The sequence below is a fragment of the Bombyx mori genome, chromosome 10 (genome assembly GCF_030269925.1).
Source record: "Bombyx mori chromosome 10, ASM3026992v2".
Classification (NCBI taxonomy): Eukaryota; Metazoa; Arthropoda; class Insecta; order Lepidoptera; family Bombycidae; genus Bombyx; species Bombyx mori.
In genome coordinates, this window is record NC_085116.1 from 4426664 (window position 1) to 4439588 (window position 12925).

The 12925-nt window shown below is 35.3% G+C and overlaps 1 protein-coding gene across 22 annotated transcripts in view; it reads right to left on the reverse strand.

The window, feature by feature from the left end:
• Positions 1-10847, reverse strand: part of LOC101746775 (inositol hexakisphosphate and diphosphoinositol-pentakisphosphate kinase) — a 32967-nt gene extending 22120 nt beyond the window's left edge. For 3 of the 22 annotated variants that reach the window (XM_038013567.2, XM_038013568.2, XM_038013563.2), the window contains exons 1-10: positions 10486-10818; positions 6912-7088; positions 5307-5447; positions 5134-5224; positions 4392-4546; positions 3804-3891; positions 2763-2967; positions 2364-2645; positions 2089-2277; positions 1487-1593 (exon numbers count right to left, since the gene is read on the reverse strand). In XM_038013567.2, coding sequence (XP_037869495.1) covers positions 1487-1593; positions 2089-2277; positions 2364-2645; positions 2763-2967; positions 3804-3891; positions 4392-4546; positions 5134-5224; positions 5307-5447; positions 6912-7088; positions 10486-10596 — 1546 coding nt within the window. In that variant the 5' untranslated portion in view covers positions 10597-10818. Of the gene's footprint in view, positions 1-1486; positions 1594-2088; positions 2278-2363; positions 2646-2762; positions 2968-3803; positions 3892-4391; positions 4547-5133; positions 5225-5306; positions 5448-6911; positions 7089-9817; positions 10053-10466 lie in introns of those variants that run through there. The other 19 variants (XM_038013566.2, XM_038013565.2, XM_038013558.2 and 16 more) reach the window with 12 other exon arrangements.
• Positions 10848-12925: the final 2078 nt, after the last annotated feature.

Genomic DNA, 12925 nt, shown 5'->3' on the forward strand with positions numbered 1-12925 from the left:
TCTAAGCGGTGGGCAGTGACTTTGCTTTATCAGAGACATTGCTTTTATATAAACGAGCGACGAAGACAATTTCACTTCTAAGGCGATTAACAAATACTTTCATAATTTAGATCCGTATTTACGTTAACTTTATAATTACGTTAGAAAATCATTAACAGTAAAAACGTTTGTACTGTAAAGTGTAAACAAACCTAGCGACAGGTTTTCTATTCTGGTGAACTTCTGAATGTGGCGGGAAATTATTTTGATTGTAACACTCTATACTAGTCTATACCTTAGTAGTAATTAACTGTCTCTGGCTGCGCAACGCACGGGTTGGGCCGTGCTGGTGTGGGAGCCATATGTAATAGTTTCATTGATTTTCATTTCAGTCAATGTCTCAAATCGATCTATAAATCGATCGACTTATAATACAAATATTGGACGTGCTATACAAGAAAATTATCAACGTAAAAGACTGTTGTAAAAATTTTGAGTCAAAACATCGGCCATTCTATGTTCTAAAATCAAAATTTCAATGCTAGCGTTTAGCGTCCATTGCCGCCTACGTTTGCAAATCTAATTTAATTTATATAAAGAAAACAATTATCAGACGTATGACGGAGCGTCGTCACTCGAGAACCGCTCGATCGATTTGGTAGTTAGAAAACTATTTTTCATGACCACTCAGTCAAGAGTGACACGACTGAGAAGAAGAAAAAGAAGAAAACTATTTTTAAACTTTAATCTCGCTTTTACTATTTCCGTCCCCTCGAATACTTTGTAGTTTTGTGATCACAAATGCAAATATAGATATAGTAATAATGTTTACGATACAAAAATACGATACGATTGATTTGTTTTTGTTGTTCGTAATTATCAAACGATGTTTGTGTGAAAGAAAAGGTAAAAACTTCATTAGAAACATTTCGTATAATTAACCATTGTCAGAGCATCACCATGTTTGTTTAGTTGATAAATAAAACTATTCTAAGCGTTCTAATATTCTATTATTCAAACGGAAGTCCAGTCGATGAAATTTATTTAGAAGTAAGTCGTCTCTATTCCTTTTAAGCAGTCGTCTCTATTCTCTATTACGGATCTTTCGACTGAAGCGTTTGTGGAGAGTGGAGGGTAGCCATCATACAACACAAGATATTCGACAGATGCCTGAATCTCGCTTATAACATTTTCAAGATAAGCTTGCATATATACAAGTTCCGAAAAACAGCATTCGGGCTCTTGCTAGGGTGGTTGCTAGGGTTCGTTAGCAACTTTGTCAGGTTTGAGCCCCGTGAGCTCACCTACTTGTTAAGGTTACGCTGATATAGCCTCTCAAGGCTCTCAGCTTAGGTAGAAAAACATAATAAAAACATTCGGACCGTCGGTCTAACGAGCAATATCAGCCGCTCATTGTAAGATCTTCCCTTCGTCGTATGCCCCAACGTTTTTATTCTTACAAATCTTAGGCTAAAGTTAAATGAAGCATAAAAGAAAGCGTGCGGACCGTGCGTGGGGGGCGCGTTACCGTCGTCGGAGCTGGAGCCGCGCGGCCGCCCGCGGGGCTGGTACTTCATCTGCACCTTGCGGTTGATCCCAGAGAAGTGACCGTACCTTTATAGGTAAAAAAAAAACCTATATTTAACATTTCATTCGCGGAAATCTGTATCCAAACCGTAAATATATCCATATACCGACAGGTGAAAGGCATTTTGGTTTGCAAACGAAATTTGGCCACTTTACAGGAGAGCCATTTTAAAGTTTAATTTTTTTTTAAAATATCGGTACGAAAAAACTTCTACAACTATTTGAGTGAAGTAAGCTTAATTGAAGTTCAATTAAAAACATCGCAACGTTGATGCTAACACGTTGTTTGTAACTTGTATGTATGCCTATCTATGACTCTTAATTTTTTTGTTTATAGAACATAGTCAATAGACATCACAATCTGGATATCGACACTCTTGGAGCCAATTATGGAGTACAACCGTCGTAAGCCCTCAAACAAGACCACCAATTTTATTATTTATAGTACATTGTTTTGATTTTGATTGTATGCAATAGTCGATTTTCGATATAATTTTCTAGATAATTACGAAAGGCACATACATTTCCAGAACGCTTTTGAGCTGTTCGAGTTTCCCCTGCTTCTCCTCGATCTCCGGGTCGGCGTGCCTCGTGTGTATGTCGGCGAGCAGCGCGCGCGCGATGTCCAGTATCTCCTGGAGCTGTTTCGGCTTCTTTAGCTTCACGTGTCCGCGCTTGTAGCCGTCGTATTTCTCAAAGATCTCGAAGAATCTGCGAACATTTTAACAGTGACATCTAGAAATTTCTCGAAACCCAAAACGATGTACGTTCGATTTTTAAACCTTTCGAATGCGTACCTCGGATGTCTGACTTCTACCTTCATCTTCTGTTTGGGAGTTCTGTCGCCGTGCCTTATGACGCCTACGACGCATCGGAGCTCCATCATCTTGCCAAAAGTGGTGGGAACAATGGGGGGGTCGTCGAGCTGGAAGGGCACCGACCACGGTATGTGCAGCGTCGGTGCCAATTCCCTCAAAATCATATTACCGAGTATCTTGGCGCAATCGTCGTAGTACTTATTCGAGTTTTTCACAAACGAAAATCCGTTCACGTCACACACGAAGGACTTGCCGTTCGCTCTGGAAACGATATTCATAAATAAGTGAAATTAATCAGATATATCAACACGAAGATCACGTTTGATCATTACAAAGTATTTCAATAGAGACATTAAGTTTCAATCATTGCCCTCTCACCTCAACAAATCGAATCCACAAACGGTTTGCTTGAAGGCCAGGCACACTTTCCTCGAGATCAATTTCTCCTGGTTGGACAGGATCACTGGATACCTGATTTCCTTGCCTTCAGAGTCTCTCTCCACTTTGCCGTCTAGAGCTGGACTCTTCCTGGCTTCGGCGTGTGCATAGTCGGGGCCCACCGTGTACACCTTTACATCTGTACCTGTGTCGCGATAACACTGACAGTCTAAATATAATACGGGAGCACAGATTATATTTCATTTTTGACATTTAAAATAATTTGTAATACTTTAAGGTCATAAAGTGTCTGTAGGTGTGTTTTTTCGCGAAATCGCAAGGAGCGAGGTTGTGTGAATTGCTTTATTATTCTATTAATTATATACTACTCTTTATTAAAAGTGCTTTATTAAATAATGGTGATTTATTAAAAGTTTATTATACATGAAAGTACACATATGTGAGAAAACGAAACAAAGCCGCTGAACTTAACTATTCGGATTCTACGGAACTATTCTAAAAGTCTACTGAAGTCTCCGTAATTTACGTGGTAAGGTGCGCTTAACGATCGGCTTATCCGCCTGCCTCTATTTGACGCAGAGACTTATTTTTCACACAAACAATTACCAAGTTTCAATTCGTTTATTTATGCTGATATAATACTTTTCATATTTTTCACTTTACTGGTGGTAGGACCTCTTGTGAGTCCGCACGAGTAGGTACCACCACCCTGCCTATTTCTGCCGTGAAGCAGTAACACGTCTCAGTTTGAAGGGCGCGGCAACCGTTGTAACTATACTGAGATCTTAGAACTCATATCTCAAGATGGGTGGCGGCATTTACGCTGTAGATGTCTGTGGGCTCCGGTAACCACTTAAAACCAGATGGGCCGTGAGCTCGACCACCCAAAAAAAAACTTCACCTTTAATATTCTTTACCATATAACTAGAAGATTATAAAGATTAAAATTGGACAAATCATCACAATGTCGTAAAGATTTTTAAGTCATGCAAAAAAAAGTAAATGCAGCTGTGAACTCACCATCGGTCGGCATAAAATCTTCATAAATAAAGGATCCAGTCTTTCTGACTCTGGACTCTGGCGAGTATATACTACTGCGACTTCCAATCTATAACATATAGGACTATTAAATCGAAACTGCTTATTTTACATTTAGAACGTGAATATTTTCAAATATGCTTCTTACTGAGGAACAAGGTATTGCGAGCCCACACGTGCACCATAATCCCGCCTACATCGAAGACATGGTGACCTGAATGATACGAAACCCGGCATATTTGTATAAAGTAATACGACTATGCCGATGTACAAATCACTCAAGGGCGGACATGTTCACGAATAACTTCCAAGAATTGATGACATGGGTGGATGAAGGGGTTAAGTACCATTTTTAAAATTTGTGAGTTTTTACATTGAATAAAGATGTTATGTGCCTATAAACCATATCAGACCTTAAACATCCGAGTTTAAAAGTCTTCAATTGTTAACATCGTATATTAAAATCAAATAAACTAAAATAACAAGTTCGCGGTCGCGGTATGGCGCTTTGTAGGCTCACATAGATAGGTATTAAATATTCCTGCCGCGGAATGGGCACAACTGACGTACCTTCCTAAACAGGCGTTGACTGCCTCCCCCAGCCGACGTCGGGTAGTAAATGTATATATTGTGGTCCTCAGCGGACACGGGCTTCTCCACGAACGGCTTGTTGAACACAACCCCGTTCACTTCGACGTGGTCTTCAGATTCAACTAACTCGTGATCTGAAGAATACGACAGCTGAGCGTTACGTAGGCCCGTATCCAAATTATCAGCAGACTATATAACAAAAAGCTGCTTCATAAAAATTCTAAATGTAACTGTCGCAACGCACGACAGGCGATCGATTTAGGTCTCCGAACCATCAAAACTATACGAATGAATAATAATGAACTTCCAAATATAGTTAGTTTTTCGATTTTCACGGATCGTTTTTTTTTTTCAACTATAAAAAACATAATTTAGTTCGGCCTTTCCCAAAGTGGTTAGTTCGCTGCAGGCCTTAAGAGGGGACGGTAAAAAACCCACAAAACAAATGGGGGCGTTGAGTAGAGGCTCGGGAGGCGATTTGTAATTTCATCTAGGAGGCTCTTAGGCACCGACTGAGCTCTGGCTATAGTGGTGTTTAAGTAGGTGAAAAAATGGGGGCGCTAAAAAATATTTTTTTCTCGAAGTGAGCAGTTAATAAGTTTGGGAGCCCCTGGTTTAGTTCATTAGTCAGTGAACATTTTCTCAAAAAATTTCTCGAAGTTAGATAGATAGAAGAATGGAATTATTAATACATTGATTGATTTACTATTAAGTAACTCACGTTTTGGATCTGGTGAGTCTCTATCCAGAACCGCGTACCGTGGTATCTCTATACCTTCCCCTTCCAGTATGGCGTAAACTCTTCGACGGTCCTGTGAAAAATTTTAAAAGAAAAATAAACAATATTTTAAATTAAAAAAAGTGAACACATTTTTAGACAATAGTTCTTAGTACCTGTATGTCGTATTGCATATGAAGATTATTTATCACGTAGGGTTTCCTTAGTTTCTCGTACTGTATCGCTTTGTCCAATGGGAAGCCTTTGGAGTGAAATGAAATCAGACAGTCACAGATAGGCCACTCCTCCACTGGTTGCTGTAAAAATAATAATGTCGTTTTAAATTTCTAATACAAAAGATTTTTTTATACGAATATATCAAAATTAATTATTTGTTTCGCTATCTTCCTAATTAAAATAATATCGAATTGAAATAAATTATGAATATTATTTATGATAAGAGGCGCGTGACTTTAAGGATTATAATAAATTAATATTGTTTTCCACTTATGTTGAACCAAGTGGTATTTATTATAGTATGTATTTATTGATGCTTTTACGGCATCGGAAGTGTAAATAAAGTCTGGAATGTATGGGAAGGGACAAGTTGCCCGTATAGCGAAAACCACGAAGCCAGGTCGAGGTTCACTCTTCTTCTTCGTCGTTTCCTCATTACTGAGGGTCGTGATCACCTTGATCTAGTTTCCTCCAGCTTGTACCTTGTAGCTTGTACCAGCTTCCTCCAACATTGCCTGCATTCGGCCTGCTTAATGACACCCGGGACGCTGGTGTTTGTGGCCTCCTTTACAATGTCCGTCCACCTGGTTGGCGAACTTCCTCGACTTCTCTTTTTTTACACGTGACCTACAACTATTAGTTTTTCCAAGTTGTCAGGATTTCGTCGGACCACGTGTCCGAAGTACTTGAGGAGACGCTGCATACAGATTGTAGATAGACGGGTCTTTTAGCTCCGAGAGAATTGACACATTTGTTCCATGATATGCCCAACATTTTGCGCCAACACCACATTTCAAATGCGTCAATTTTCGATCGGGTACGGGGTCTTGAGGGTCCACGTCTCAGAAGCATACAAAAATATAGAAAAGATAAGGGTTCGCATGAGCTTTATCTTAGTTTTTTTTGATTATGCTGCGATTTTTCCATATCTTCACCAATCGCTTCACGGCTGATTTTCACTGGGGTTTACTAGTTATATTTAAATTAAATCATCAAAATAAATTTTCAAAGCAACAATGACCAAAGTCGACTCTGTCACTGCATGACAAACATACAAAAACTAACGCCTAATAAAGTAAGAAATTCTTTTTCTTCAGTTCCTTCTTTATTATAGTATATATTGATTGATGACGCAATGTTCGGACAAGGTAACACGTCACTTTGCTGAGGGGTCTTGTTGTCCATTGTCACTTGAATTAAACGATGTGCATAAAAAAATCGTGTCAAGAGTTTTAAGAGAGTGCTTATTGAGAGTAATGCACAACAATTCTTTAATTTATTAACATGTCCAAAATTCAACATTTCCAAAAAGCATTAGGAAACTTTCTAATATGCCTCACACAAGCTTAACACGCAAACAGCTTAGTAGCGAAAGCATCTAAATTGAGATGAGTTGGTGGATTAGAGTAATTTAGAATAATTTGGTCCTGCCTTTAACACCTCGCCCTCGGCATTGATCATAACAAATTTTAGTGAAGCTGAAATTTAGTAACGTTAAAGGTAAAAAAAGACAAGTGTTCTGCATATTTTACAGTGCAGAGAACCTTAAGGATAACCTCCTCAGGGAAGACCAGCATCTTGATGTATTCGAACTCGTCGAGCCTCGTCAGGATCTCCTTCATGGGTTTCGATTGTGACTTCTTCGCCATGGCACATACGCCGACCACCACTTTTTTTCCGCCGCCATCGCAGTCTAATGATTCGCATAGATCCAATTCACCCTGTTTGAAAATAAAAGTATCATGATCGTTATATCGCTCGTGACCTGTGAATATCATGCTATGTGCATGAATGTTTGCCTATACTTATTGACATAATTATAATTAGGCATTCTGTTACTCTGAAAGATTCAAGTCTAATTTAGAATGTACCTACATATTGCTGTATTGTTAGTGCTACGAGCCCCAATGCAATTTTCTGTGTCATTTTTTTAACTTCATTATTTTTGTATATCTATATAAAATATTAAGCTGTTCTACTATCGCATATCGCGTTGCTTATGCCCTTTTTTTAATTAAGAACCAATAAACTATTTTAGCTTTTTAAATTTATATAATAAATATCCAGTTTTAAATACGAAGAAGTTATAACAACATAATTCGTCTAATTGTTAATCGATGCAAAAGAGTTCGTCTATCGGTGAGTATGAAGAAGATTATTCCTTCTTTGTACAATTGATTGTCTCAAACCCAAAGAAAAGTTTCCAGCGTCTCTTGTGATATGGGATTGCATGTCTGCACAAGGTGTTGGTGGTATGCAGTTTGTGGATGGTTCTATCAGTGCTGCGTGGTATCAAAACCTTTTGTAAGAGAATTTACTGCTCTCTATTCCGTCACTCAAGCATCAAGAATCCTTCATTTTTTAACAGGATGGTGCTTCCTGCTATACTGCAAGGACAACAAATACGTGGCTACTGGCGAAAAGCATCCCTAAAACCGGATGGCCATCTAACAGCCCGGACTTGTCGCCAATCGAAACCCTATGGTGGAAAATGAAAATTTTTCTCCGTAAAAATCCATCGGAGGATCGAAGAGCGACTTAAAGGCTAAACTCTTGGCTGTCAGGGAGTCAATTACGCCTGAGGAGTGTTCAGCGTTGGTTGCAACCATGCCTCTTCGCATTAAAGCTGTCATTGAGAGCAAAGGCGACTCAATTATGTGGTAGACGAACTATTTTACGTGAGTGACAAGGATAGACGAATACTTTTGCGTAATGTTTTTTAGATTTTTTTATTTTATTTTTTATGTAATGTAAAATCATGAAAGAAGTTATGTTAAAATCAACTTTAAAATGTTACTCAAATTGTGGTTTACTTTTTATTAAAAATTCATAATTATTTTACCAATATTTACTTTCTATATTTTACGCTTTGCACTACTCTCCATACTAGACGAACTATTTTGCATCAGGGCTCGTATACTACTATCACTATTAAAACTCACTATCACTCACTATTAAAACTTAAAGGAATTATTTATTTATTTATTTTTGAAATGAGCAATATGTAGGAAAATAACCAATCTCAAAAAATAATTGACATAACAACATGTCCTACAAATAATAATTTGTTAAGATTTATTTTCAAAGATTTTGACCCACTTTTTCGAATAAGTAGGATAACACAGCTGACTTGGGAAGGTTTAAGTTTAAATTTTATTCAATGGTATTGCAAAATGGTTGTCCCACACTTCACTTCATTTTTCTGTGCTATAGTGTACATAAGTATGTTATTCTCAATTAACAATGACACAATCAAATTCACTTTAACAGTATCATCGGTAACCTGATATGCAAATAAGAATATTCCTAGATAAAAAAATTATTTAATCTTGGCATCAGTTTTTATTTAGTTGAGCAGTTGAAAAGCCATTGGACACCCCAAATGAAATCAGTAGTTCTATAAGTACTGCTATTTCTAATTCAAAGTAATGCATTCCAGTCTGAAATTTTGGAGAGACAATATTACAATTGTGATATCAACTTTACGCTTCAAGGTTCATGACAATATTCACATTATGAGGTGAGTAATATCTCATGAATACTAATCAGAAATAGAACTCGAGAAATTATCTTGAAATTTTCTATTATTTTATGCAAATTTCTTTGATTGAGAAAAATGGCACAAGCCTTGGTAGTGATACAGGTAGTCATGCTGGTGGCAGGACATCTTGTGAGTCCACACAGGTTAATACCACCAACCTGCCTATTTCTGCCTTAAAGATGTAACACATTTCGGTTTGAAAGGGCTGTAAAAACTGGGATCTTATAACTCACTTCTCAAGGCAGGTAGCAGTATTTACGCTGTAGATGTCTATGGGCTCCTATAACAACTGAATTCCAGGTGGACCATAAGCATGTCCACACATCTAAGCAATAAAAAATTTTGTAATAATTATTGCCACAAAGAACAAAAGTTAGAGTTTCAGAAATAATAATTCAAATGATTATTAGTATAGACAATATCAACTATTTTCTAAGCCAGAAAATACTTCATCTTGAACCAAATACAAACATTAAAAGGCAATGTGGTTTTTTTAATCATGAGGTAACATGATATAAGGGAGTGTGAATTAAATTACCTGATGTATATAATTTCTTAAGCTTCTTCATGCCACAACTCAAAGTAAAACAGTGTTTTTGTCTATAATTCATAATGAGAACAAAACTTAATTTTCTTTTTAAATAATTAGGTTTTAGGGAGAACATTTAAACTTATGAAAAACACAGCATTTTATTAGTTTATTAATGAAATAGTTACATTCAAACACTTGATAAAGAATAATATTATTAGTTCAAGGTTGTGCATAAATCTACTCTATGGCTTTTATGGGTTAGGATTTAAATAAATGATAATAAATAGAGAATTAAAAAGGTAACTTTATCCCTTTTTATATTATGAACTCATTAACATAAAAATTCCTCAGAAAAATCATATAATTGCATTTCTTACATCTGGTAAACAATCATCACAATAACATATTTCATCATCACTCTGCTTTTTTTCCCTCCTCCATTTTTTTAAACGCCACCAATCCTTAAGCCACTGCCACTCCATGCTCACTCACTTTTTACACAGCTCTATCTTTATAATATTATCATAATTAAATGATAAGAACAACCTTGCTAAGGATTGGTTAGATTTCAAATTGCGATAATGAGATAAACTTGACATAAATTTACATACTATATTACCTCACTTGACATTGTAGTGTGTTGCTATAAATAAATGTTCTTATGTAAACAATGTTATTTTAATTTAATAAGGACTGGGAAGTTCAGTTAGTAGTGTTATCATTTGAAGATAAGGGGAAAACAAAACCAAAGTTTGTAGATCATTTTCTGAAGAATGGTTCACTTTATTTTCTTAGTTTTAATTATTAACTAGGTTATCAAATTTAATTGTGTAGACATTTAATACCAAATGGGTTTCTTTGAGTATATATAATTTCAATTTAATTAGTGTTTTAAAAATCATTTTACTTATTGCTATTGTGATCCAAATGAATCTGTTTCAGTACAATAAGTATTGTCTTCCATATTTGCAATCAGAAGGCCATATTTGTTTTGTATTGCATTGTAGATGGAAATGTCATACTCACTATAAAACATCTGACTTACAGATCTTATGGGAACAAGATTTCCATCGTCACCAACGTAAAATTGTGGTTGAGTAGCTTGTCGCAATCCTTGATACCCATGTTCAAGCTCAGTATATGACATATCACACATATAATGAACAACTGTGAGACTTATTTAAAAGGGTAGGGTACACTTCTATTAGAATAGTCTTTCATGAAAATTATGAATAATAAATTAATATTGGTTTTGATTGAGAATTAAATCAATTAACTTAAATTTTTTATCATTTTAAACAAATTCATGTTGTGTATTTATTGTACACAAACTGGGCTTCTTTTATTAGTTTGTGTAACTTAGTTTATCCTTCTTCAACAGACGACAATTTTTGAAGTTAGAGCGAGGTAAAAGATTTTATGCTAAATAATCAGTCTGTTTTTAATCTACAAGCTTTTTGACGTGACAGTTGACTCGCTTGCCAATTATGTAAATATCGGTTTTTATTTGTGACACCGAAATAATTACCGAAAGGATTTTTTGGACGATAATAAAATCCGAAATGCAAGAAATAAACTAAATTATTTCAAAACACACCCTCCATTTTTCATTTGCTTTTTCATGTGATTCATCCACCGTGTATCAAAACTATCAAACCATGTCAAAATTACTTTACCGATACATTTATATGTATTTGGGTGTAGCAGAAAAGGGAAGATCTTTTACCGAGAGGGTGGAAATTGTTCTTTAGACCGAAGGCTCAATTGGTTGGAACTTGTATGTATTCATACGTATCGTGTGTTGTATGATAGCTACCCACTATAAGAAAACCTAATAACCATAATTTTTGCTCCACTAGCGTCCCTAGATTAGAATGTAGGAATTGGTAAAGTTAAAAAGTTTAATAGGTGAGTATTTTTAAGCTCCATGATCCGAAACACAACTAGCTATCTGTCTGATTATAGTTTCAAATAAATCAACTTCACTTCATTTCATCTACAACATTATTACTCCATATCGTTGCTATTAAATAACAGAATGTATAAAAGATGTAATAATAATAATGTAATAAAAGATTGGACAGTATGGTATAATACTTTTGATTTTTTTGTTGGAAGATGAAACCACTGCTACAATTGTCAATATAATTAACAACTTTGTATGTGTACTAACTATAGTTAACTGTGAAGTTTACTATCTATAATACCTATGTATAATACCTACAACCTACATGTACTAACTATGGTCCTACATTTCTAAGTGTAGGTATTGTCGACTATTGTCGAGACTTTTTGGCGGGAACGCGAGGAGTGAAGTTGTGCGATTTATTTTATTTTATCTATTAGTGTTATTTAGCGTTTCCCCAAGTTTAAATGTATAATAACAGTGTTTATTAACTATTTAGAATCTGTGAAAGTGCACAAATGTGGGAAAATGAAACAAAGTCGCTGAACGTAACTTTACGGGATCTTCCAAAAAGTCCACTTAAAAAAATATCAGTAAATTACCACCATTTTATTGAGATTATATTTCATCCCATATCATTTCATTTCTATGTCATCCCAGCTGATGAGTGTCTAAAATTAAAACCTTCATTTCATTTCATTTCATTTAATTTAACGCCATATCGATCTTTGAATCGATTCGAATCGTAGCCTAATAAATCTATTCATTCACAAAAAATCGAGGTCCTAAAGATGCGATTCCTTAAAAATCGATTTTTTCAAGTTTGCATTTACAATGCATTTATAAATCAATTTTATGAAAAACAAGAAAAATACCATAATAAATGATCTCTTATCAGTAAATCACGAAATTTTTTAGTTCAGGGAATTCAATAATGACAATCACAGAAAATTATTTTTTAATAAATGAATTTATAATTATTTAGTTATTTTCATTACCATGTCAGAGTATCAGGTTAGGTTTAAAAGAAGACATTTATTTTCTAAATATATTTGTTAAATTAAGAAGTGAAGAAAATTGATAATTCAGCTTATAGCAAATTTTCTTCTTCTTCTGTTTGATTTTGGCTCGCGCGGCTTGCGCATTTGCCACAAAGCAAAATAAAAGCTTGGGAACTACGTAATAAAAAATAAAAATATTTTTTTTTTTTTTTTGAACGGATTCGCAAGGGAGAGATTAGGAAAGTTAGAGAATATATGAAGATACATATATAAATAAGATTAAATTAAATATGTACATCATTAGATAATATAAATAAAGACAATAAACTGTATACATTAGGAGAATTCATAGATAAAAGACACATAATGGAAGTAGGAAATGGAATACGTAATGAAATCAAATTTAAATAGAAAGAAGAGCAATCATTTAGAGAGCAAGAAAAGAAAATGTGATTAACGTCACAGACTTCAGCACCGCAATCACAGGCTGGATTATCAACAATTTTGAATTTAAAAAGATGGGCTGGAGTGGAAACATGTCCCAATCATGCGAATGAGACATGTTGTTACACGTTTAG